We start from the raw sequence: 27,299 nt of genomic DNA on the forward strand, positions 1-27,299 counted from the left end.
AAGAAAAAACTGCAAAAGTGAAAGCAGGTGTCACGGTGCCGTTAAAGAAGTGAGGCGCGTGTGACGGCAAAAGGAAAAAGGACACCCTCTCTGATGAGGGAGGGGGAGGGAGTTTGCTTCAGCAAAACAAAGAGGCAGACAGATGGACAGACACGCAAGTATTAGGCTACGAAAAGCCTGTGGCAGCACTTTGTCCCACACACTAAATGTCTCGCAGTGCAGCGCAAGCGCTGACTCAGCGAGACCTAAAAATGAGTCACCTGCTTCTTTACGGGAAGAAATCTATCACAATCAGAGAACATGTGAACTATCGTTGCTGGTCCTTGACCGCATCTTGGGCAACTATCATCTTCCCTAATACCTTAACCAAACAGTTTAGCTGGGGTGAAATAGAGGTTAAATAACGTCTTAAAGTGCTGAGCCTTGAGACTTGTTGAGCGGAGAATTTTGCCTGCTATTAACAGGGACATACACACATCTACATCCTCCCACCACTCTAAATGCAGACCAGGCCTATTCAGGTGCTAGTGAGAACTCCTCCCACTTCTCTGAATGCAGCCCAGGTCTATTTAGCCTGGCCCAAACTCAGTAAAGAAAGGCAGGACACACATCAACCCCCCCTCCACCCCGTGACCCTTTGAGAGAATGCACATCTCCAGCCCCTGTCACTCCAAAGCCAGATAGTCAATGCACAAACCAGCAGAGGCTCAGAAGATGGCTAAACAAGAAAAAACCCACTTTCGAAAAGTGGTATTTTTAAACACGCAATTTAAATATCATCTTTACAAAAAAATTATTTTTTATATGCGGAGTTAAGGCATGCTAAACTCCATCTTTTCATCTTGTCCCAATGGGATGTTGTATTTATACGATGTTATAAACAAACTCCAATTCTATCCTATGGGACAGATAGCTTTTCAATAGTGAAAAAGAAAATACACTGTATTTCACTATCAGGACATGTCTACCTTTCACATACAATGCATCCTGCCCAAGGGCCTACCTTGGGCCTACCCTAGGGGTGTCTTACGATTAAGAAAAGGAAAGGTTAGGGCCACGCAATAAGGTGCATTTGTCAGTTCGACATGGCATTACGAAACTGTGCACAGACACTGCAGTGGCAGGTCTTAGTTACATTTATAGGCTGCTCATGTGGGTGGCACAATCAGTGCTGCAGGCCCACTTGTAGCATTTGATTTACATGCACTGGGCACACAGTGCACTATTATAGGGACTTGCCTCTAATATGCCAATCATGGAATCACCAATATATGAACACAATTTACATGAAGAGCATATTTACTTTAGCAATGAATAGCAGTGGTAAAGTGCTCAGAGTCCTTAAACCAACAGAAACGGGGTAAAAATCAGGAGGCCAAAAAGGAAAAAGTCTGGGAGTAAACCCGCTGCAAAAGCCAAGTCTAACAACAAGCCAATACATTTTTCAGGTACAAGAATATCATCTCATCTATGTTCCTCAGTGGTGCGCAACAGCAGCACTAGCACAACCTTATATTCTACAGACTCAGTCTATTTTATCAATAACATATTGCAGAATATTGAGTATAGTATCATCTAAACAATTGCTTAGTACACAAACTACTGGAGAAATACAGTAACATTGGAAAAAACATTTTTTGAAGCTTAAAATTGCTGCCTACCATGCTTGGAATGGACACGGGTTAAAGTACTAACAGTAGTAATAATTCAAATGTGGGACTATTTGAAATAAGATAATCTATTTAGACACAATCCAGCAATTGCTGTAAGCAACTAATTCCAGTGCATTAATCAAATGTGTTTTCTAGGTCTGCTGTTAGCCAAGATCTTTTGAATTTAATAACAAATATATATATATAATATACTTTATTAAATTGGCTTTCAGCCATCTCTTTTCACCTATTGATCTGTTGTTGTCATTCCCCTTTCGCTTTCACCCACTACAACATACAGCATGGGGCAGAGGGCCAGCCCACTTAAGCCTCTGGTTAACATCACTTTGAGTGACTTGCATTTTGTTCTTTCACAAGGTGAACATTCACACACAAGCTGCACAGGGCACATTCCAGCTTTATTATTACCGGTCTCGTTCCTATGCTGTTGTAAATTCCTTTTTAAGTGGACTGCAGCTATTTCACAGTATACTATATTGTGATCCTGCTTTTGGTTTCACCAATTATCCTTTAATTAACTTTGCCCAGGAAGAAAACCAAACTTTATTGTGTTTAATTTGCAGCACACTTGTAACATTTTTATTTAAACATAGGTATTATAATTTGGGTTTTAGTGTCCGCTATTTTATACTGTGAACCCTCCATCCTTCTTTCCATCTTTCTATCCTTCTTTCTTTCTTTCCTATTTACTTACCTTCTTTCTTTTTTACCTTCTAGCTTTCTTTTTTCCTTTTTAGGTCGAAGGCCTAAAAGGCTGCGCTTGCGCAGTCTTAGGCATGAGATTTAATGATTTGTAGTAGCGCAGAAGGTTCCGCCTCCATGCCCTCTCTCTCCTTCATTGGCTGGCTTCCTAAACGGAGGCCAGCCATTGGAGGAGAGAACGGTCACTTCAAACAAGCCCCGTCTTTTTCGGATTTGGGGGCGTGATTTTTTGCGTTCTTTAGACAGTGACGTTGCCTGTCACTCAGAACCACAAAACCACGCCCCCAAATACGAAAAATACAGAAGCTGGCGGGCGCCATTTTTTCTCGTCTCCCTGCGCTCTCACTCCTCCCGTTCCGAGCTCCAGGCGTAGGAGACACAAACTCTGGCTTCCCGTTCTTGCCTTCTGCCCCCAGGTAAGGTTCCTAACTGTTTTCTGTTTAGCCATATCTCCGCCAACTCGGAACCCTCCCTCTCGTGTTGTATGTCCGTGTTTTTTATTTCAAGGTGCGGGTAGAATCGGGCTGCTGGCGGGCGCCATTTTTTCTCGTCTCCCTGCGCTCTCACTCCTCCCGTTCCGAGCTCCAGGCGTAGGAGACACAAACTCTGGCTTCCCGTTCTTGCCTTCTGCCCCCAGGTAAGGTTCCTAACTGTTTTCTGTTTAGCCATATCTCCGCCAACTCGGAACCCTCCCTCTCGTGTTGTATGTCCGTGTTTTTTTATTTCAAGGCTAATAAACAGGCTTGCGCAGAGCGACTTCATTAGTCGGGGAAAGCAACGCGATATGGCGGGGTGATGGCCTGGAAGTGACAACTGTGTCTGCACACAGGAGAGCATGGCTGGAGGGAGAGGTGGGCGAGGCAACAAGTAACATGGAGAGTCGAGCCAGACTCGAGCTAAGAGTCCGGCTGGACTCTCAGAGCACGATTCGAGTCAGGATCACACAGTTTGGTCACACGTGGAGCCAGGATTTTTAGTTTATCATTATGCAATTCACCTATTAGGTGGCTACCTCCGTCTCTCGTTTTTAACATCAACTGTTTATGCTTTGTTTTTAATTCTATGTGCGTGACCCTCACAGCCTCTGTCCCTGCAGCACATCTCGCCTCAGCCTACCCTGGGCCTCGCAGTGTGGGCTCCCCCTCTCTCACCTCACCCGCACAGTCCCTCCCCTCTGTCCTCTTACACCCCCATCCCTCCACCACTTCCACCCCTCTGTCTCTGCGCACCCTCACAGTTCTCCCCCCCCCCCGTCGCCGCCCACCCTCACAGTCCTACTCCTCTGTCATCTCGCACCCTCACTGTCCCGACATGGCAACGCCGATTTCCCGCCGATGATACCCGGCTGTCGCTTCTGTTTAGCCATATCTCCGCCCACTCGGAACCCTCCCTCTCGTGTTGTATGTCCGTGTTTTTTATTTCAAGGCTAATAAACAGGCTTGCGCAGAGCGACTTCATTAGTCGGGGAAAGCAACGCGATATGGCGGGGTGATGGCCTGGAAGTGACAACTGTGTCTGCACACAGGAGAGCATGGCTGGAGGGAGAGGTGGGCGAGGCAACAAGTAACATGGAGAGTCGAGCCAGACTCGAGCTAAGAGTCCGGCTGGACTCTCAGAGCACGATTCGAGTCAGGATCACACAGTTTGGTCACACGTGGAGCCAGGATTTTTAGTTTATCATTATGCAATTCACCTATTAGGTGGCTACCTCCGTCTCTCGTTTTTAACATCAACTGTTTATGCTTTGTTTTTAATTCTATGTGCGTGACCCTCACAGCCTCTGTCCCTGCAGCACATCTCGCCTCAGCCTACCCTGGGCCTCGCAGTGTGGGCTCCCCCTCTCTCACCTCACCCGCACAGTCCCTCCCCTCTGTCCTCTTGCACCCCCATCCCTCCACCACTTCCACCCCTCTGTCTCTGCGCACCCTCACAGTTCTCCCCCCCCCCCGTCGCCGCCCACCCTCACAGTCCTACTCCTCTGTCATCTCGCACCCTCACTGTCCCACCCCTCGCAACCTCACTGTCTCACCCCTCGCACCCTCACTGTCCCACCCCTCTGTCACCTCTCACCCTCACAGTCCCTCCCCTGTCATCTTGCACCCTCACCCCTCTATCACTTCCACCCCTCTGTCACCTCTCACCCTCACAGTCCCACCCCTCTCTCACCTCTCACCCTCACAACCCCACCCCCTGCATTAAAATACTGCTTTCACTCTCTGCGGTGTCTCTTCCCATCGTCCTCACGCCCTCTTCCTCTCAGCCCCCATCCCCCCACAGTGTTCCCCCTGCATCACCACGAACCGTCTGCCCACCGACACCCCTTCCCTGCATTTCTCCACCCTTACATCCTCACCGTGTGCAGCCCCCCACCTCACACCTCCCACTCCTCCGTCACCCATCCTGTCACACCTCCCAGCCTTGCGTCGCCCTCTCCCTCGCTTCACTCTCACAGTGGTATCCCTCACCTGTCACGCGCCTGCACGCTCTCACCATCCACTCGCTTCCTTCCCATCGTACCTCTCACTGCCTGCATCACCTTGCCCATACCTCTTCCCCCCCCGCAGACTCCAAGCGCCTGACCCTATTCATGCTGAAAGCTGGCAGTGTTTGCTGCATCTCGTGATTAACCCCTACGTGTCCTCGCCCTGCCTGTCGGTGCTGCTGGGAGCTATGCCTGCCCTCCTCCGGAGCAGACTCCGCACTCTGCCTTAAACATCTGCCCTTTGGGACTGCCCTTGAACTCGGCACCGCTGCCCTGCCCCTACCTACGGTGGGCAGGAGCCCCCAATGCCAGAGGAGCCCGCTGGGGGGCACTGAGCAGAGAGGAACTTTTCATTTGTGGAGTAAGGGGAGTTTCAAGGGCTGAGGATGACGTCACACGGGAAGCTGCGGAAGGAGCGAGGGGTGCTGGCGGAGTACGAGAGCCAAGTCAAAGGTAAGTGCCCCAAGCCGCCGCTCCCCCCCCCCCCCCCCCCCCCTCCGTAGGTGTGTGTCTGAGGCCTGCTGGAAGGGTGGGAGCTTTGGTGTCCGTGAGCGGGAAGTGGTATAAACATCATCATTCTGTGGGGTCTACACTCCTCTCAGTGCATCTCATCTCCCCCCATAGAGCATTGATGTCTATACCACTCTCAGTGCATCTCATCTCCCCCCGCTACAGCACTGAGGCCTTATCATCTGTCAGTGTATCTCAAGCATCCGACTGTCAGAAACTGAGGCTAACACACCTCTCTCAGTGCATCTCACCCTCTGCTGCCAGAGACTGCGGCCTTATCATGTCGGTGTATCTCACCCCCTGCTGCCACAAAACTAAGACTGAGGCCTGCACACCCCTCAGTGCATGTCAACTTTCCTTCTGCCCGAGAAATGACACATACATAGCTCTATCAGTGCATCTCACCCCCCCCCCCCCCCTGCTGCCAGAGAACTGAGGCCTGTACAGCTATTGCCATTGTAAATGACAATACCATTTATTTATATATAAAAAAAAATGTCTTCTTCCTTCGCTTTTTCCTTCTGATCCCTTTACCTCCACCTTTTTTGTGCTAAAAGAATGATAATACCTGTAATCAAGTGTGTGTATCTGTGCCTTCCTTTAAGTTCGCTGTGCTTGCTCCCCTGCCCCCTGGCTGTGCTTGCTCCCCTGCACACTGGCTGTGCTTGCTCCCCTGCACACTGGCTGTGCTTGCTCCCCTGCCCCCTCGCTCTGCTTGCTCTCCTGTGTGTGTGGCTCTGGGTGTTTGTGTGGGCTCTGAGTGTGTGTGTGGGCTCTGGGTGTGTGTGTGGGCTCTGGGTGTGTGTGTGTGGGCTCTGGGTGTGTGTGTGTGGGCTCTGGGTGTGTGTGTGTGGGCTCTGGGTGTGTGTGTGTGGGCTCTGGGTGTGTGTGTGTGGGCTCTGGGTGTGTGTGTGTGGCTCTGGGTGTGTGCGGGGGGCTCTGGGTGTGTGTCTGTGGGGCTCTGGGTGTGTGTGTGTGGGGCTCTGGGTGTGTGTGTGTGGGGCTCTGGGTGTGTGTGTGGGGCTCTGGGTGTGTGTGTGGGGGGTCTCTGGGTGTGTGTGGTGGTCTCTGGGTGTGTGTGGCTCTGGGTGGGTGTGTGTGGCTCTGGGTGTGTGTCTCTGGGTGTGGGTGTGTGTCTCTGGGTGTGTGGGTGTGTGTTACTCTGGGTGTGTGGGTGTGTGTGGCTCTGGGTGTGTGGGTGTGTGTGGCTCTGGGTGTGTGGGTGTGTGTGGCTCTGGGTGTGTGGCTCTGGGTGTGTGTGGCTCTTGGTGTGTGGGTGTGTGTGTGGCTCTTGGTGTGTGGGTGTGTGTGTGGCTCTGGGTGTGTGGGTGTGTGTGTGGCTCTGGGTGTGTGTGTGGTGGTCTCTGGGTGTGTGTGTGGTGGTCTCTGGGTGTGTGTGTGGTGGTCTCTGGGTGTGTGTGTGGTGGTCTCTGGGTGTGTGTGTGGTGGTCTCTGGGTGTGTGTGTGGGGCTCTGGGTGTGTGTGGGGCGTTGGTTGTGTGTGTGGGGCGTTGGGTGTGTGTGGGGGGGCGTTGGGTGTGTGTGGAGGCTCTGTGTGTGCGGCTCTGTATGTGTGTGTGGGTGGCTTTGTGTGTGTGGCTCTGTGTGGGTGTAAATGCAATAGGTCCTGCATTTGCGAGCGATTACGCTATTGGCATTGTAAATGACAATGCCATTTATTTAACGATTAAGCTATTGGCAATGTAAATGACAATGCCATTTATTTATGAATAAAAAAAAAAGTCAACAGCAATGCCAATAGCTCTACCTTTAATAATGCCGAGACCATTGCATTGTAAATGCTTGTTTCTTTTCTTTCCTTTTGTATTTCTTTCCTTTTTCTTTCTTCTTTTGTGCTTACCTTCTTTCTTTTCTTTTTCTTTGTTGCTTTTCTTTCTTTTTAGCTTATTTCCTTCTCTAGCTTTTACATTCTTTCCTTTTTTCTTACCTTTTTACTTTCTGTTTTGCCTTCTCTCCTTTCTTACTTTCCATCTTTATTGTTTGCCTTCTTTCTTTCTTTTTGCATTCTTGACTTGTCTTTTTTCTTCCTTCCTTTGCTTTTTTCTTTACCTTCTTATTCCATTCTTGTCTTTCTTTTTTGTCTTCTTTATTCCTTTCTTTATTTCTTTCCTTCTTTCTTTTGCCTTCTTTCTTTCCCTTTTTGTGTCCTTTGCTTACTTCCTTCCTTTTTGTCTTTCTTCTTCCCATTTTAGTGTTTCTTCCTTCATGTTTTCTTTCTTCCCTTCTTTCGTCTTTTTTCCATTCTTTTCAAAGGTAAGGTTAGCAGCCAATGCCAGTCTGAATTCTTTGTTTAGGTCAGTGTTAGCCAAGACCCGTTACTTGTAGAGGTTTGCTGCCACATTTTATCTGTTAGCATGTGACTGAGTCATTCACTTCTTTCTTCCCCCTACTCCACCATGCCTCAAGGGGCCATTCACTGACTTCACTGTGAGTTACAGCATGCAGCCCTTCCACGAGCGGCACCTCCACACACAAGGTAGTTCCTTCAGTGCACTATGGTAATGTGTACTTTTTTGTAGACTAGAAAAACACTTTTTTGTCTTTAGCCATTTATTTTTTATTTTTTAGATTATATGAGGGCCCAGCAGCTTCCAGAGCAATACGGTTTTGCAAAATCCCCGACAATAGAATTGCCAAAGGCTTGCGGCCTTTGCCAATGCTTATTTGAAAAAGTTACAATCAAATTGGTGCAATGGAATGCAGGTGATATTGCCTATCTCCGTGTTGGTAAAGCTTTTTTTTTTTAATTAGCCATTCCTTTTAAGTTTACATCATCTTTTAGTGCACATCACTTCGTTTTCTTAAAAAGCAAATATTGTAATAACAGTGGTTTCCCTACCGGAATAATGTAGCACATCTCATTCCCACATGCCTAAATGTTTTACTTATCATGAAATTGTTATTATTCTGCCTTGTGCAATGCATACAATTTTGACATAAAAAACGGTAAATATAGGTAATACAACACTATAAAAAACAAGCCCCTATAGTAGTGCGAAATGCAATTCACTCCCTCGCCCCCAAACTGGTTCACTTTTTTCCTTAACCACTACTGTAGTGTTATTCAGTAGTCAATGTCATACAATGATCTTCCATTTTTCACACAGCAAAGCTCAGCCATTTACCTTCCTTTATTACGGGAGGGTATTGTCTTTTTTAGGTCTCGTAGCGATACAGTGCGTAAGCACTGTACTCGGCGATATCTATTGTTACTGACTCTGCTTCCCAGGAGACAGTGCCGGCCGCGCGCTTCTCTCAAAAGGCGATCAGCGCAGGCCACGCGCGCGGCTGTCTCCTGGGAAGCGCCAACATATACAGGCACACCTCCCCCTGCACGCATGCGCACACACATGCACAAGCACACACACACGCACGGAGAGACTTTTCATCGTATTATTTCTCCTTCGTTCATCCACCAAACTGCTCGTGCTCATCATAATCTTATTCCCTCCACCTAGCTGCATATTCTATTAAAAAAGGATCAAGCGCTTCCATTTTTAGACGCCGGGCTTTCATCTAATAATTAGCTGCTACACTATGGTCCGTGCTTTGCCTTCACCGCGTGCAAAGAGAAAGGAGACAATTCTGCATGCTCGTCTCAGCTCGCTCTTGTCTCTCCCTGTACGGCTGTCACATACACAAGCATCCACACACACACGCACAGAGAGACATTCCCCCCCCACACCCACACACGCACAGATACAGGCACCAACCCCTCCCCCCCTCCTCCCCGCCCCTCCCCGCTCACCGGCACTCCGGACTTGTGCAGCCTCCGACCGCTGGGCTCTCCGGGCATGGGAGCCCCGCGTCACCACTACTCCTCCAGGCACTCCGTGGGCGTGGGCTTCACAACACGGAAGTCCCGCCCCACGATAGGTTTCGTTTTGCGTGCGCACAGGAAGCAGAGCAGACAGTAGAGCCAGTGACGAGGGGGGTGCTTCCTCGCCCGATTCCCAGAGTACAACGGCCGCGGGCGGGATGGTTATTGCTGTGCTGGACACTAGCGTGGACCCTGAGGGCGCCGGTTATGCAGGTAACAGAATGTGCATGAAACGCAGGGATGAGACGCGCTTTCTCCACCCTGCACGCGATCAATGCTGTGGGGTGACATGGTTCATTAAACACATTCTTGTAGATATGACCTCTTACGAGCATCTTCCATTTCACTTTTCACCATTACAGATGCAAAATTGTATGAACATTGAGAGCAACATAATAAAGTATAGGCGGTGCTGTTGTGCCGTTTGGAAATTGTGTGACTTCATGAATTTCTCAGCCTATTTGACACCGCAATTAATTTGTGCATATATGCACTGTTGTGCGTAATCTGTGTGCCCTGCATTCCATGACGAATTACCAAAACGTGAGGTACAGTGTGTAGTTTGATCAACGACAGAGTGTCTGCATAAATGAAGTCATCAGTTGAGTCGATCATCTTGGCGTATTATTAGCATAGTCCCCAAGAAATTTAAATGGTCTGTTTTTCAGAGAGTTTTCCAGAATATCGTTTGCTTCTGCATGTAGTTTGTAGTTCCTATTTAAAGTGTGTGATATCAGACTACTATTCGGATTTGATGAACGGTAAGATATTTGCGTGCATGGAAAAACTACCTTGTAGCTCGAATGTGGCACGTGCCTCTCGGTTTCTGGTGATAGCTTAGTGATGTCTACGGTTTTCTGTGCATTATATAGTTCTACTCCATAGCTCATAAAAAGGTCGGCAGGAGTTTTTTTCTGATTTCGATCTCTTGGGAGCTGCCATACTGTTTGTCCTTTATGTTTGGCCTGGGGCTAGTAGAGCTTGTCGCTCGAATGCTTTTTCTTTTATGGATGTTGGTAGCTAATTGTATGTCCAGTTAATTATGTGTCTGTTGCCCTGGGCTGAGAGAAGAAATGAGATGCTTTTATAATCGAAGTGAGTATTCATGTGTGCCAACAAGTTTCAAATGGTATGTGTGAAAAAACTCAATGCTAGTTTGAATGAAACTAAGCATGAGCTGAAACATAGTGTGGTCATGAAACTCTGAATCAGGTTAGGCGGATACAAGGATCTGTGTGAGACATACACTTAGCACACCCCGCAAAATCATGGGCTTTAGCTATAAGTAAGGACTGTCAATAGACGCCTTTTCTAATTTCTCTTGGTGATTCTGCAAACTTTCTATATTTTCTGCCCCGTGCGTGAGGTGCATCATCAGAGCTGTGTGAATAATACCAGCTGTGAACACCTGTGTGAGGTGCATCACCAGAGCTGTGTGAAACAGCTTTGAGCTCCTGCGTGAGGTGCATCATCAGAGCTGTGTGAATAATAACAGCTGTGAGCCCCGTGCTGAGGTGCACTATCAGAGCTGTGTGAATAATTGCATCAGCCCCGTGCTCAGGTGCATCATTACAGCTGTGTGAATATTAACAGCTGTGAGCCCGTATCTGAGGTGCATCATCAGAGCTGTGTGAATAATAACTGCGTCAGCCCCGTGCGTGAGTTGCATCATCAGAGCTGTGTGAATAATAACTGTGTCAGCCCCATGCCTGAGGTGCATCATCAGAGCTGTGTGAATAACTGCGTCAGCCCCGTGCCTGAGGTGCATCATCAGAGCTGTGTGAATAACAGCTGTGAGCAACAGCGTACTCTTGCACACACACTTACTGCTCACCAATTCAAAGTTTGCAAAAAATGTATGCAACGCATTGTCATACACAATGCCAATAACTCAAACTTTAATGCTGCGAGACCTATTGCATTGTAAATGCTTGTTTCATGTAGTCACTGCCTACCATCTATTGTGGAAACATTGCTTTTTGTACACTGTGGGGAGTGGACGTGGAAGTGGTGGTGTTGGTATTGAACTAGGTGGGTGTCATTACTCAACATTGGGGGCACACAAGAACAGAAGAACAAAGGTTTCAGGGCAGTTAGAGTTAGAATGATATTTTACACACTCACAAACCATAGATATTCAGCAGTTATAGTTTGAATTATCTCAGTACCTATAACTCATGCCCCCGCCATGCATGGTTTTCCCATCAATAAAGATGTTGTAGTGATATTATCAATGATGTAATGGGTGATGTAATACGTTGGGTAATTAGCAGTGCATGGCGAGGGCGTGAGTTATAGTTATCTTAGGACATAAGTTATAGTTACTTGAGGTAACTCTAACTATAGCTATTTGCTTATTTCTATGGTTTTGTGTGTGTAAAATCTGAACCTCACTATAACTACCTACTAGCAACTTCCAGTAGGTAATATATAGTTCCTGAAAAAACAAAGGTTCAAGTGATGTTTTAGTTAGGTGTTGCTCTAAGTTATAATTATTTTCTGATGTAACTATAACTTGTGCCCTCACATACTATATTACTGATGAAATGTTAAATGACATACTTGCTGATATCACTGATCACATCACCCAAGATACTGCTCCTCAAATCACTCTATAAACCGCTGGCTCATTTTTAAAGTTAGTAAACGGTCCACAATCATATACAACATAGATTGACTGTATGTACATATTTGCACGTACAAAATAGAAATAGTGTAGTCCTGAAGACAAGTTTGATTTGGTTTGCTAAAATGTTTACGGTGCACACTTTAGCTACCAGTAATGTGCAAACAGTAATTCATTTAAACAAGGAAAAGACTGAGTGTTACTAGCGTGAGTTTGCAGATGCCGACATTAAACATTTTGAATAGGTTGTGGTTTAAATTGAAGTCCTGTTACCAAAAAATATGCCTCTCCTTACAGTACATTATTAATTTGTGGATTTTTCCATGCATGCTTATGCTAAAGAGTTGTCTTGGTGCACTTTAGAAAATCTCCTTATAAATTGAGATTTATAATTTCTCATCGCTCGCTCTCGCTCACACTTCCCGCATCAGTTGCAGCGATGAGCTCTACTTCTTCTACATCGCTGCCAAGTCCCGACAGACTTTAGGAAGAGATTCAAGACTTGATTCTAGGGGTGATGGTGCTGCGTTTTACTAATGATGTTCAATTGAATAATTAGGTGAAGATATTTATTATCAGAATTTCAGAGAAAGGTTTGAGACAGTATATATTGTTGAAGAATGTATACTGTATGGGTGTCTCCTAGATCTTTTAAGCTGCAGTATGGTTGTAAGCATTGTTTTAATGTGTATGCCATTTTGCTCCTGTCATTAATATGTGTAGTGTAGTTTTATAAGCCATAGTGGGTGAGAAGCAGAACCTGGCCTCTAGCCAGAACACGCACCCAGACGCAACTTTGACGATCAAACCCCACTGCACACGGCCGAAGGTTGTGCACAGCAGCAGGGTGGTTATCACCCAATCTGCAGTGGGCAGCCAATACCCCCTCCACTGCACACTGTCTATGGCATTGATTTGGCTGCAGGACCTGGCCTCTGGCTAAACCCATGCTCTATACACGCTGCCAAGCATGACCTTTGGCCATGTGTAGCACAAGTTTGACTTTCGCTATATTGTGCCCAGCCCTCCCATAGTTGGGCAGCCCCCCACTTCACATGGCTTTCGACTGCAGAGCAGGTTTGGCAACAGAGCCTAGCCTCTAGTGGAGGCCTGCTCCTAAACCTCTGCTGGAGACAGCCTAGCCTGTACAAAGCCCCATATGCCAGTAGTATGATGGAGTCATGTCCCTTGCCACAATGGGGTCATCGCAGTGAGTTTGTGATTTCGGAGTGCCACCCATCAGCACAGCGGGGTCACCCAAGTACAGTCCTGGAGTGTATGGGGGAGTGGAGACCCATGAAGCAGGCCCTGTGATGCGGACATCCTGCCCAGAGAAAGTCGGCAACCTTTGAGGCCAATTTCTGGAACCCATTTCCTAGAGATTAGGTAGGGGGAGTTCGAAAAAATATTTAGTAAACGTGGAAAGCTCATCATTTTAAAACACCCCAGGGGATTCAAGGGTGGTCAGCCCAGGTGCTTCAGGCTTCAATAAAACCCGGTTATCAGGTTATGCATATCAAGACTCCACACCAATGCCGAGAGACTGTAGGTGTAGATGCCCAAGTATTTGAAGGATTGATGGAGCAGCTGTGGCACACCAAGACTGTCCACCTGCATCTCCCTTGAGTGGCAACAGCAGGGATTTAGATTTGTTGACCCAGAGGTCTCTCCATAAAGACTGTGATGTGTGCAGCGAGGGCCCAAGGACCATTGGTCCTCTGGTAACAGCAAGTTATCATCAGCGTATAGGGCTATACACTCCTCCAGTTCCCTTCCCCAAGACCACCCCCACACCTGAGCATCACAACAATTTAGGCAAGATTAAGGTGCAATCGCCCGAGTGACTAAAAGCGGGAAGAGACAGCCCTGGCGGGTTCCCCTACAGATTGGAAAGGGCTGCAAGAGGATCCAGTTTACCCAAACCTGAGCTGTTGCGATGGCGTAAAGAAGGCCAACCTGTTAGTGGAAAAAGGCCCAAAGCCTTACCTTTGAAGCACCGCCTCCCATAAGGCCCATTCAATGGTGTCAGAGGCTTTCTCTGAGGCTATTGCGAGCGGAGCCGTGGGGTTGCTGATCCAATGTGCCTCAGATGGAGCCATGTTTGGCATGAGTCAACATTGATCCGGGTGGATCAGTCAGGACAAAGCCCAGTGAGTCAAGCAGCCAGGACCTTTGCAAACACCTTAACAACCGCATAAAAGGGGAGATAGGTCTATACGAGGAGCAGCGGTCCCAAGGCTGACCCAGCTTGGGGATCAGGACAATAGTTGCTGTGTAAAATTCTGGGAGAAATGACCCTCTGAAAGTGAGGAACTGGTTGTGGTGAAAAGCAGGGCTTGAGTTAGAGCTCATTGGATGAGGTACTCCATCACAAATGTGACGGATATCCCATCCGACTTATTTCAAGTACCACTGGATACAATGCACGTTTAGTAAGGTGGAAACTCTGAATATTGCCCTTGATGTCATTGCACACTTGATACAGTTGTGTAATTTGTATCAGTACATTTAGACACACAATGTATATGTATTGGAAAATACACAATGAAACATACCAGGCTAGGAAACACTTTTATTATGTACATGGTGACCAATTTTGTAAATAGCAAATTAGTGTAAAAAAAGGGTGCTTAGTGCTTTTTGTGGTTCACACAAAAAAAAGTGTTAGAACATGACTAAGTAACCAAAAAAGAGTAGGTTATATCCTGTATTTTCATATTACAAAGCTAATATGACTGTATCATTGATAATAATAGACGGGCGATCACCAGGACATTACTTTTGTAGAAAGACCATTGAGGAACCCTAGAAATGATAGGAAAGACTAAAAAAGAGCAAAATAGAAGAAAGTTGAAACTGGTATTGTATTGGGACAAGGCACATGTTTTACAAAGAGTAGGCCATAGGTGTTGATTATTAGGAGAAAGAGAAGGGAACACACTTAATGGAAAAATTGTGAACAAGGAATTTGTGAGGCACACTGAAATAGCCTACTCACATGGAGGAGTGCAGGAACACCAGAGCCAACAATCTCTCTGTCTCCAACAACAATAATAATACGAACCCAGTGGAATCCTTGGAAAAAAGAATGCCTAGTTTAGGACAGAGCTCTCAAGGGTGGAGGAAAAACCCAAAATGCAACTCAGACATTGAAAAAAAGAGGAAATAGAAGAAAGAAGACAGTCCAGAAGGTATGTTTAGAAAATAGTACAGGAAGGAAACCCATCAGTGTTGAATATTAAAATCTTTAAAATTGTTTTAAAAGAGGAAAGCATCCATTTCCAATTTTCTACAAATCCAAAAACTTATAATGTATTATAAAGCGAAGTATGAATGGAGGTTGTACAGGATAAAGTAACACCGCACAAAGTGGAAGTCAATATATTTTTAACTGACAGCTAAATTCTATATTGGTCAATGTAGCCATAACTGAATCAAATTATTAGTATTCACCAAGACAGGAGTCCGTCTACTTGATCTTTATAAGAGCATCCTATTAAAGTCAATCTTCCGGAGGAACAAGACAGACAGTCCTTACTGAAAACAATGAGAATGTCAGTTATATTGTCAGTTATATTAGGGATTGCCAATCCTCAAACGTCTTTAGTCCCCTGTTGTCTGTTCCACATCTGAGTAGTCATTGAAGATCTTATTTTAAGAGGAACTTAGAGCTGGCTCCCAATTTGCAACACCTAGATCATTTGCCACTGGAGAATTTGTGTCAAAAGTACGGTGTTAGGGACACTCCAACGATTCTTGCAAGATTTTGGCTAGTTCCCCTTTTCACCTTTTGGCTAAGTAGTCTATTATACAAATGACCACATGGACACCAAATACTATAGATTACGCTTTGGGATTTGCAGTTAGAAAAATCAGAAAGGAAAATGTGAACAAACACCTTAGTTTCGTCAGTAAAAATTCAAATTGTGAAATTACCATATTTAAAGTGTCAGGATTTTGGGGAAGTAACAAGAATGTATTCAGCAACGTTTTCGTATTTATCATTATAAATTAGCATGACCTAGGTGATCTTTCAAATTGTGCCCTTTATGCAAGACAAACATGGGTAGATTTAATGCAAGAATCCTTGCACCCATTATTCTCCAATGTTTCCTAATAAATGTAACAAAATTAGAAAGTGGATTAAAGGTAGTCTGGCTGGGTCTTTTTAGGTTTATGTATCAACAGACAGTGTCTCGGGCAATACCATGCCCAGTTTATGGAGCAATGAACCCAATACTGTAGGCAACTTTATCTAGCTATTTGGTGCACAATGAATGGACTTCCTGAAAGGAACTCCTTTTATACTTGCATTTCGTCTGACTTATGGGCATCTGGCGTTAATCAGTAAAATGGGTGTCACCTTACCTCCCTGAGGGGAGAGGCAAAAAGAGAATTTAAAAACTCCAAGCAGCTGAAAAGAAATTACCAAGCAGCTGAAAAGAAATTACAATTTGCTGCTCTCCTATTTTTAATGCGGTACAAAAGGGGGTGGTAATGGACGGAGCATCTGAACCAATCAAACACTTACACCCAGTCAAAAGATCTGGGTTTAATCCATCACAGTTCTTTAGCCCACTCTGCCACCCCAGTTCAGACATGGCTATATGCAAATCAGTCTGACCCTGTGCCTCATGGGAACAGTCCAGCCCGAACTGCCAAGCCATGCCTTCCCTGGACCGGAAACAAGCTTCCGAAGACCGGTTTCTGGCATTCCAGCCATCTTCAGCCCGGCTTGCTTGAATCCAGTGGCAAAGTGGGCAAGGGACTCACGTCTGAGCATACCCTGCCACACTTATGGCGGACAAAAGCGGTACAAAAGGGGGTGGTAATGGACGGAGCATCTGAACCAATCAAACACTCACACCCAGTCAAAAGATCTGGGTTTAATCCATCACCGTTCTTTAGCCCACTCTGCCACCCCAGTTCAGACATGGCTATATGCAAATCAGTCTGACCCTGTGCCTCATAGGAACAGTTCAGCCCAAACTGCCAAGCCATGACTTCCCTGGACCGGAAAAAGCTTCCGAGGACCGGTTTATGGCATTCCGGCCATCTTCAGCCCGGCTTGCTTGAATCCAGTGGCAAAGTGAGCAAGGGACTCACGTCTGAGCATACCCTGCCACACTTATGGCAGCCAAAAGCGGTACAAAAGGGGGTGGTAATGGACGGAGCATCTGAACCAATCAAACACTCACACCCAGTCAAAAGATCTGGGTTTAATCCATCACCGTTCTTTATCCCACTCAGCCACCCCAGTTCAGACATGGCTATATGCAAATCAGTCTGACCCTGTGCCTCATGGGAACAGTCCAGCCCGAACTGCCAAGCCATTCCTTCCCTGGACCGGAAACAAGCTTCTGAGGACCGGTTTCTGGCATTCCAGCCATCTTCAGCCCGGCTTGCTTGAATCCAGTGGAAAAGTGAGCAAGGGACTCACGTCTGAGCATACCCTGCCACACTTATGGCGGCCAAATGCGGTACAAAAGGGGGTGGTAATGGACAGAGCATCTGAACCAATCAAACACTCACACCCAGTCAAAAGATCTGGGTTTAATCCATCACCGTTCTTTAGCCCACTCTGCCACCCCAGTTCAGACATGGCTATAGGCAAATCAGTCTGAACCTGTGCCTCATGGGAACAGTCCAGCCCGAACTACCAAGTCATGCCTTCCCTGGACCGGAAACAAGCTTCCGAGGACCAGTTTCTGGCATTCCAGCCATCTTCAGCCCGGCTTGCTTCAATCCATTGGCAAAGTGAGCAAGGGACTCATGTCTGAGCATACCCTGCCACACTTATGGCGGCCAAAAGCGGTAAAAAAGGGGGTGGTAATGGACAGAGCATCTGAACCAATCAAACACTCAAACCCAGTCAAAAGATCTGGATTTAATCCATCACCGTTCTTTAGCCCACTATGCCACCCCAGTTCAGACATGGCTATAAGCAAATCAGTCTGACCCTGTTCCTCATGGGAACAGTCCAGCCCGAACTGCCAAGCCATGCCTTCCCTGGACCGGAAACAAGCTTCCGAGACCGGTTTCTGGCATTCCAGCCATCTTCAGCCCGGCTTGCTTGAATCCAGTGGCACAGTGAGCAAGGGACTCACGTCTGAGCATACCCTGCCAAACTTATGGCGGCCAAAAGCGGTACAAAAGGGGGTGGTAATGGACGGAGCATCTAATGAAATGAAATGAAATGAAAAATTATATTTATATGGCGCGTACATACCCTAAGGCCTCGCAGCGCTTGGACTGAATAGTGTGGTGAGCAGATAGCAAGGTTAACACATTTTGGCGAACAGGTAAGTTTTTAATGTCTTCCTAAAGACCATCAGATTGCTAATTTCCCGCATATTCGGCGGGAGCGAATTCCACATCTTAGCTGCTAAGTGTGAAAACGCCCGGCCTCCCCAGCGAGCCTTATTGACTTTAGTTGTCGTGGCAAGATGAAGGACGCTGGAACGAAGGGTTCTCGATGGTAAGTAAGGTACGACCAGGGGACGCAAGATAGCTGGACCTGTTCGGTAAAAAGCTTTGTGCACAATGCACATAGCTTTAAAGTGCATTCTGGCAGCTATTGGGAGCCAGTGGAGTTCTTTTAGGGCCTTCCTTGCTGATTGTCCACGAGGGATGCCAAACAAGAGTCGAGCAGCACAGTTTTGTGTAACTTGGAGTCTGTTGATCACTGCTGCCGGGGCTCCCAGATATAATGCATTTCCATAATCCAGGCGGGAGAGTATCAAGGCCTGAACCATGATTCTCCTCGCCTGGAAAGGAAGCAATGGGAGAATCTTCCGGAGCATTCTCAACAGTCCAATACAAGTGGAAGCAGTTTTAGTGGCCTGCACAGAAAAGTCCAATGCTTTATCAAGCCAGACTCCGAGGCTTTTGATGTGAGGTTTCGGTGAGGGAGGAGCACCAAGACAGGCGGGCCAGATGGGAGCCAGAATGGTCGGTGCGGGATTGCCCAGTAGCATAATCTCCGTCTTCTCCCCGTTGAGTCTGAGACATGAAGAGTGCATCCACTTGGCTACTGCCTCTAGACAGGGCCCTAAGGTGTTGGATGAACCCTCTGTGTGGTCCAAGGAGACCACCAGTTGGGTATCATCCGCGTAGGTGATAATACGCACACTGAAGGGCTGTACTATCCCTGCCAGAGGACTCATGTAGACATTAAAGAGCGTGGGGCTCAGGGCCGAGCCTTGAGGAACCCCACAGCTCAGAGGGTGTTTCGAGGATGCTACCTCGCCCTCAAACACCTGGAAGAAGCGCTCATCCAGGAAGGAGGTCAGCCATTTCAGGGCCGCGCCCGACACGCCCATGCCATTTAGACGATGTAATAATGTGGCATGGTTAACCGTGTCGAACGCGGCACTAAGATCTAATAATATAATGGCTGCCTTCCCTCCCTGGTCCAGCACGGATCTCGTTTCTTCCGTTACCGCGAGTAAAGCAGTTTCGGTGCCATGTTGAGGGCGGAATCCCGTCTGGGAGGCACAAAGTAGGTCATTGGACTCCAAATACTCTACCAAGATGTTATTGATGTGTCTCTCCAGCAACTTACTCAACCAGGGGAGAAGGGAGATGGGGCGGAAGTTGGCCAAGTTGTTCTGGTCTAGTGAAGGTTTTTTAAGAAGGGCCCTAACCATTGCACATTTCCACTGGGCAGGGACCAGCTGGAAACAATGGACGAGTTTAGAACATCTAAGATAACAGGACATATGGCCTCGCTGACTTTAAGGAGGGTCTGAGGAGGTGCAGGATCATTTGGAGATCCTGAGGTGACTTTGGAGAGAATTTTCTTCAGTGCAATTGAGTCAAGAAGAGGGAACTCCTCGAGCGAGCTGTGAGCTGGGGCGTCCGCTTTCGGGTCAGCAATAATGTCCCGCTTCTCTGCATCAGCAGGGAAAGAGGAATAGATGGCCAAAATTTTCTGAGAGAAAAAAGTTGCCAAATTATTACATCGAACAAGCGCCCCAACAGAGGAGACACACTCAGGGGGGGGGGAGATTAGTGACTTTGCTATTTTAAATATTTCTCGAGGTGAGTTAGCAGCTGACTTGATTTTAGAGTCATAGAATTGGATTTGTGCGCTTTTCATTTCACTCTTATATGATTTAATCGCGGCTCTATACTCGGATTTCTTAGATTGTGAGTATTCTCGCCTCCAGGCTCTCTCCAGCTTACGACATGACTGTTTCATGGATCTAAGGATGGGGGAGTACCATGGGGCCACTTTGCATCGTTTTATAGACTGTAGAGATTTTTTTGGGAGGACCTGGTCCAAAGTATCCGTGATCCAATTCTCATAGTTGGACGTGGCTATACTGGGATTCATTGATTTGGAAGGCACGTGCTCATTAAGTGCCAATTCCCATTCAGCCAGAGGCAGCGAGGCCCATTTTCTACCCCGGTGCTTGTTCTTATTTTGTGACATAGGGGGAGTGTTAATAGGCCACGTAAAAGGTACCAAGTAATGGTCAGTCCAGGGCAGAGGCCTAGGAATTTCCACTGTTAGACTATCAAGATTGCTAAAAATATGGTCTAGGAGATGGCCTTTAATGTGCGTTGGATGGAAACCTTTTTGCGACAGATTAATGGCTTGGAGATTAAGTCGAAGATTAGTGGCTGTAGCATCCTGGGAGTCATCCAAATGCAGGTTCAGGTCACCCAGCAGCGTGAAATTTGCTGCCAGGAGCAACTGATTAGCAGCCGCATCTGTCAGCTCAGTAATAAAGTTATTCAACGGGCCCGGGGGTCGATAAATTAAAATGCCAGAGAAAGTGGATGTAGGGGAGAACTCCAGAGTAAAGTACAGACTTTCACATGCTCGCATGGCCGGAGTGGAGATGCGGCATCGGAAGATGTCTCTGTAAATGATGGCCAGCCCTCCACCTCTATGTATCTTACGATCTAATCGTTTTAGGGTGTAACCATGAGGAATAGCCCATACTACAGTGGGGTCCATTTCCAACTGGAGCCATGTCTCTGTTAAAAAAAGGGCATCAGGGTTCAAACACTCACACCCAGTCAAAAGATCTGGGTTTAATCCATCACCGTTCTTTAGCCCACTCTGCCACCCCAGTTCTGACATGGCTATATGCAAATGAGTCTGACCTTGTGCCTCATGGGAACAGTCCAGCCCGAACTGCCAAGCCATGCCTTCCCTGGACCGGAAACAAGCTTCCGAGGACCATTTTCTGGCATTCCAGCCATCGTCAGCCCGGCTTGCTTGAATCCAGTGGCAAAGTGAGCAAGGGACTCACGTCTGAGCATACCCTGCCACACTTATGGCGGCCAAAAGCGGTACAAAAGGGGGTGGTAATGGACGAAGCATCTGAACCAATCAAACACTCACACCCAGTCAAAAGATCTGGGTTTAATCCATCACCGTTCTTTAGCCCACTCTGCCACCCCAGTTCAGACATGGCTATATGCAAATCAGTCTGACCTTGTGCCTCATGGGAACAGTCCAGCCCGAACTGCCAAGCCATGCCTGCCCTGGACCGGAATGGATGGATTAAACCCAGATCTTTTGACTGGGTGTGAGTGTTTGATTGGTTCAGATGCTCCGTCCATTACCACCCCCTTTTGTACCGCTTTTGTCCGCCATAAGTGTGGCAGGGTATGCTCAGACGTGAGTCCCTTGCCCACTTTGCCACTGGATTCAAGCAAGCCGGGCTGAAGATGGCTGGAATGCCAGAAACCGGTCTTCGGAAGCTTGTTTCCGGTCCAGGGAAGGCATGGCTTGGCAGTTCGGGCTGGACTGTTCCCATGAGGCACAGGGTCAGACTGATTTGCATATAGCCATGTCTGAACTGGGGTGGCAGAGTGGGCTAAAGAACTGTGATGGATTAAACCCAGATCTTTTGACTGGGTGTAAGTGTTTGATTGGTTCAGATGCTCCGTCCATTACCACCCCCTTTTGTACCGCTCCTATTTTTAAGGGGCAGCTGTCATGAGCTGTGCAGATGTCCTGCTGCGCATGTGCCAGCTGGGCGAGGTATTCTTCGACCTGTAGGCACAAGCTACAGCAGTGACCTCATGGCAGAAAGTGTGCTGATTTACAATGCTCTGGATAATGTTGCTGTTCTGGCGCTTACACAGTGGCCCTGGGAGGAGTTAACAGAACTCCATTTATTGCAAAGGCAGGGGGTGGGGCAGGCTGATAGGGAGGTAGTGGTTGGCAACAATTTGCTAGTCATCATGAGAGGGGGCGGGCTGTAGGAGGGATGCAGCTGGCAGCTCTCTTCATTCCTCTCATGTTGTTTGCTTTCACTTTTGGCAACATTATGAAACTAAGCCCTTTCTCTTAGGACACCTCTCTCATCTTGTTCGTTGCGACAAAGGCCCAAAAGAATACAGGTTGGCACCTATTTTCCCTTTAAGCTGCAATTACATGAACACCCTGGCTACATTACAAGACTCTGAGGTTTGTAGGCACCTGGAGGTTACATGATTTGCCTAGAACTTCATTACATGATATAGAGCCCGCGCCAAGACTCAAACAGTGCTTAGTGCTTTTTTTCCCTCGATCCTCCAGTTCACCTTGTGCATTGTTGTCTTGTTCACTCAGTTGTGGCAATACAGCAAAGCTTGCATCCCGGTCCCTGGTCACTGGCTGCTCACCGACTCTTGTCGTACACGCTGCTTCCTGTAAACTGCACAAACTGCAGAGATATTCCTTCTATTACCGGATCGTGTTTACCTGACAGGGCTGTGCTGGCTCGAGCACATGATAAATGAGGCCTGCTTTGCATATGGTGTGGGGGCAGCATGGCTATTGCATCAGCAAAGGCTGGCAGTGTCACTTCTCTTTGTTAAATTACACTTATATTATCTATACCAAACATAGGATTGAGCTCTTTGGAGGAAATTGGAGTAACACATGGTTTCCATTCGTATGATCTACTCGGTAGCATATGTGGAATTTTGGACGTCTAAATAACTAATATGGAAAGACAGCCCACTTACATCTAGTAACCGGAAATAAGTGCATAGTGGCATTACCTTATTTTTCTTATGGACATACATAGCCTGTTGTCAAAACACTCTGCCCTGCAATTAGACCTTTCCAAAATACATTTGCAACCGGTGACCTAGAATTTCAAATCAATTTGGATGATTTCAGTTGCATCATGAACTGGCGAGCATTGTCTCATAGTATTCTTTAATAGTATCTCATGGAGCTGGTTAATAATATCTTATGGAGCGGATTATCAGTGTCACTGAGACTTGTTCAAATGTGTGTCAAGGAGATGGTTAATACCATCACAGGGAACCAGTCAATAGTGTCTCACTGAACTTGTTAATGGTGTCCCTTTTGGCTGGTTAATTGTACCTCACAAATCTGGTGAATGGTGTTCTATGGAACTGAATAACAGCTCACAGGGTACTGGTTAACAGGTTTTCAACAGTGTTTCAGGGAATTGATTACCAGTGTGTTTGGAAACCTTGGATAATAGTCTTATAACTAGTAACATAGTCCCACAAAGAACTGGTTAATTGTGTGTCACATATTTCATTAATAGTACCTCTGGATACTGATTAATAGTGTCTCAGGGAACTAGTTAATATATACTACTGCTTAATAGTGATTCTCAAGGAACTGGTTAATAGTGTCTTAGGGAACTAGCAAATAGTGCCCCATGGAGTTGGTTAATAATGCGTTTCAGAAAATTGGTCAATATTGTCTCAAGGAAGTGGTTAATGGATTCTAATAGATCTGGTTAAAGATGTCTCAAGAAACTGGGTGATAGTGTCTGAGAAAACGTGTTAATAGTATCTGACGAATATGCAAATAATGTCCTACAGAACTGGTTATAGGAGTGTTGTGCAATTAGTTAAATGTGCCCCAGGGAATAGTTTAATAGTGTGTTAGGGTTACGCTTGCAGCGTTAATACTTAGACCCAACATTTACGCCCAACCACTTTTGAATGTCGCCAGCCATCACTGGTCTGACTGTAAACAGGTGAAACATGCAGGGCCCTATTGTAATGTCTGTAATGTTGTAAGATATTTTTTCTGTTGGTCAGTGATCTTTATATCGTACTGCATAAGTTGTTATCAGTATTTTTTTATTGAGAGGTCTAGGAAATTTACAGAAGAATTGTTGTACTTATGAGTAAATTGATATCTGGGTTGACTGTGTGGAGCGAAATAAGGGAGACAGCCATTTTATATTCAGTGCTCGCCAGATAATAAAAATATCTTCAGTGTACTATTTCCTTGTATGTATACAGTCTAACGGCCACATGCATCATTGTTGTCATTTGCGATTTCTTAATTGCGAAAATTAAGGAATCGCAATTAAGAAATCGCAAAAGGCTATGCATCAAGAAATCACATTTTTTTTTGCGATTTCTTAAAATTCCTTAATTGCGATTCACAATTTGCGAATCGCAATTAAGGAATCCCTTCCTATTGTTTCCTATAGGAATGAATCTATCTCTTTCTCTATCTCTCTCTCTCTCTCTGATTTAACTCTACAAGTAATGGTCAGGAGGAAGAAGACAGTCATAGTGACAATGCATCATTTAATTATCTGGTTCTAGATAATGCTACACAAAGGTGGGAGAAATGTTGTCTTTATGAAAATAACCATGCAGTATGAGTGACAAACATAAAAATCAAGGTTTCTTAATTGACCTCTCAAAATTTCCACCAACCCTAGTGATTGAAAGGTGATCATTTTTAAGCTACAAATTAAACCTCCGTTCATTAAGGAATACATTCCACCATACATGAGGTGTGAAATGATAATCAAATCCATTCCTTCAAACTCCTTTATTTATTTGTGTTTTGTAGTACTGGTTCGTAGCCAGTTTGCAATGCTTGTGACAACAGAAGCTCCATCTGTAGGGTATAACCCTTCCCAGCATCACCATAGCTGAAAGACATTCTGGAAATGAGAGAGATATACATTCAGCATGAGCTACAGAAATGATCTGACTGGAACAGGAACCGTTATGCTCTTGCCCTTGTCAGAGTCAAGGTGGTCCCACCGTTATCCAGAAAGGCTGGAAACGCTTCTTTAAACAAACCTCTTTCCAGGGATTTGGAAAGCCATCCGGTTTCATTGGTATCTCATATCTGGCCAAATAGAGTTCCAGAGTTTGTTGCCCAGGACCGTGGCATTTCTACCTTATTTAGTTTCCTTTGCTTAAGCATAGTTAGTTTGTTAGGGTCAATGCCGCCATGCATTCTGAATACGGAGTACAGAGATTTGAACTTGATTCAGTGTGTTATTGAACCTAGTCCATTCAATTAAGTGGATGTGTGATGATATTTCCATTTTCGTACAAAGAGCCCAAAGAGCCCAAAGGTGATGGAGCAACCTGTCTGCCAAACTCAGTGTTCCGTTACGTTAGGTGGTCTGCAGGTTTACGCTGATGAAGTAAAATGTATTCCATTGGCGTAAATGTACCTCAGTTAACCTGATAAGAGTATAGAGAGCGAGATGGAAGATATCTGACCGTCCACCCTATTTAGAGTGGGTGATTGAATCTTTTTTCTTTTTAGTTCCTGCCACCTCCAGGAATATCCTGGGACAACTCCCATGTTATCAGCCGCTTTAGTATTTTGTTTTTGGAAAAGAATACACATTGAAAAGTTTGGTGTAAGCCTTTGTCACCAATGACAGATGCACAACAAACTTTTAAATGTCTCTGTGTGGGCCTCCTTGTTAGTGGATCACAGAAACTCTCAAAATCAAATGGGTGGAGTAAAGTCAGGGTGGCGGTTGTAAAGTCCTCTGCTACCTTGACTGCGCTTACTCCGTCTGCCAAAGTCTAAATCTGGCCCAAATGTATTTTCACTTGATTCTGTAAGTATTTCAACTCTCAGAGTATATGTTCAGCCATTCAGTTATAATATGCACAGTTATAATATGCATTGCAATACACTTATGAGATGATGCAACACAATCTTTTATTTGTTAAAACAATTATTCCCTTTATTATTTCTCTTTAGATTTGAAAGAATGGCTGAAGTCAAAACAAGATTGGCAAAACATGAAGAAAAACAACTGTGTCAACTTTTGGGAAATGTGCGGTTGTGCCTTCTGTTCAAGGGAAGTGTCCACGGCTTTACGCCTCTGGCATTTCATTCAAAATGTGATGCACAGGGACCTACTTTAGTTGTGGCATATACCAATCCAGGACTTATTTTTGGAGGATTTTCAAATGAGGGGTTCAAGTCTAGAGAAGTTTTGGTGAAAGATGGAAAGGCATTTCTCTTCCGCTTAAACACAGGTGAAAAGAAAGACACTCCTCTGAAAATTCCAGTCAAAGATTCAGAAGGTGCGATCTATGATCATTCAACCCTCGGCCCTAACTTTGGTAATGGGTCTTTAACTTTCCTCTGCAATGCTATGCAGCTCACCTCCAGTGCTACAGCTCATTATGAATTCAATGCTGCTGACTTGTATGGAGATGACCCTACCTTTGTTGAGTGTGAAGTGTTTCGCGTTGAAAGTAAGTATGCAATCCCAACGCCATTTTGACTTCATGAATGTACCTCTATCCCCACAACTCATTTTTTGTATATTATTCTGTAGGTATTGGTGATGCAATAGAAACACAATGGAGGAAGATCACTTGGACTGCTGAGTAAGTTTACATTTTAAGTCAAGTATACCAAGCATAACATTTTTGAATGTTAATAGTCTAATAACATTTTCAAAATATTTTAGTTGAGATCAAATTTTCATGTATGGCCGTTGTTTACAACAATGTGGGTCCCTTTAAGGTGTGTAAGATCACCTAATTTTACAGTCAGGAATTAAACACTTAGTTACGTAATTGAGGTCAGTAACCAAACTGTTAAACAAGCATTGGCATAGCCAATAGGTCTCGCCTTTGGGACCTTGTAAGGGTTTAGCCATGCAACAGTTGATGTTGTTGCACCAAGGATATTGTACTGCATAACTAAATACTTTTAAGGTCCCAAAAGCGAGACCTATTGGCTATTCCAATGCTGAGTCCTAACCATCCAAGCTCCACCTTCTGTCCATGCCTTTTGGAAGTACCCGTGTTTGTATGTTTCCTCTGAAAATCAGATTAAAGGAAGATTTACTATTCTAACTCAAGTCCTTGAATATTTTGCAAGAGTGGGAGCATTGCTATAGTTTTAGGAAAGGAGGAGTTAAAAATATTTGCATCATGTCAGTGTGCAAATATCAAATCCATTGTGGGTTTGGACACTGACAGATGGGGAGTTTCAGATGACTGTTCCAGATTAGGACCTCAATGGCAGGTAGGCTACCCGACGACCAAAATCAGAATGACCTCATAAGGCTTGAAGAAAAATTTAGTTTTACATGACAATTTAATTTAAAAAAAAGTAAAGAAGAGTCAGCGTTGCTTCCCAACAAAATAAAAGCCTCTCCTTTCACCGGCAAACATCAAATTCTGAATTAAAGTTTATATATGGCTCTTACATTTGTTGCAGTCAAAATGTGCAAAT

General features: G+C 45.7%; 1 protein-coding gene across 3 annotated transcripts in view; it reads left to right on the plus strand.

Moving 5' to 3' along the window:
* LOC147747586 (interferon-induced protein 44-like) overlaps positions 1-27,299 on the plus strand; it is a 255,059-nt gene that overhangs the window by 59,708 nt on the left and 168,052 nt on the right. For all 3 annotated transcript variants that reach the window (XR_015308305.1, XM_086954229.1, XM_086954232.1), the window contains exons 2-3: positions 25,806-26,308; positions 26,392-26,443. Coding sequence is in view for 2 of the 3 variants with exons in the window: in XM_086954229.1 (XP_086810355.1) it covers positions 25,816-26,308; positions 26,392-26,443 (545 nt within the window). In the remaining variant the exon portion in view is untranslated. The remainder of the gene's footprint in view (positions 1-25,805; positions 26,309-26,391; positions 26,444-27,299) is intronic.

Source organism: Lissotriton vulgaris, chromosome 1_1, assembly GCF_964263255.1.
Source record: "Lissotriton vulgaris chromosome 1_1, aLisVul1.2, whole genome shotgun sequence".
NCBI lineage: Eukaryota > Metazoa > Chordata > Amphibia > Caudata > Salamandridae > Lissotriton > Lissotriton vulgaris.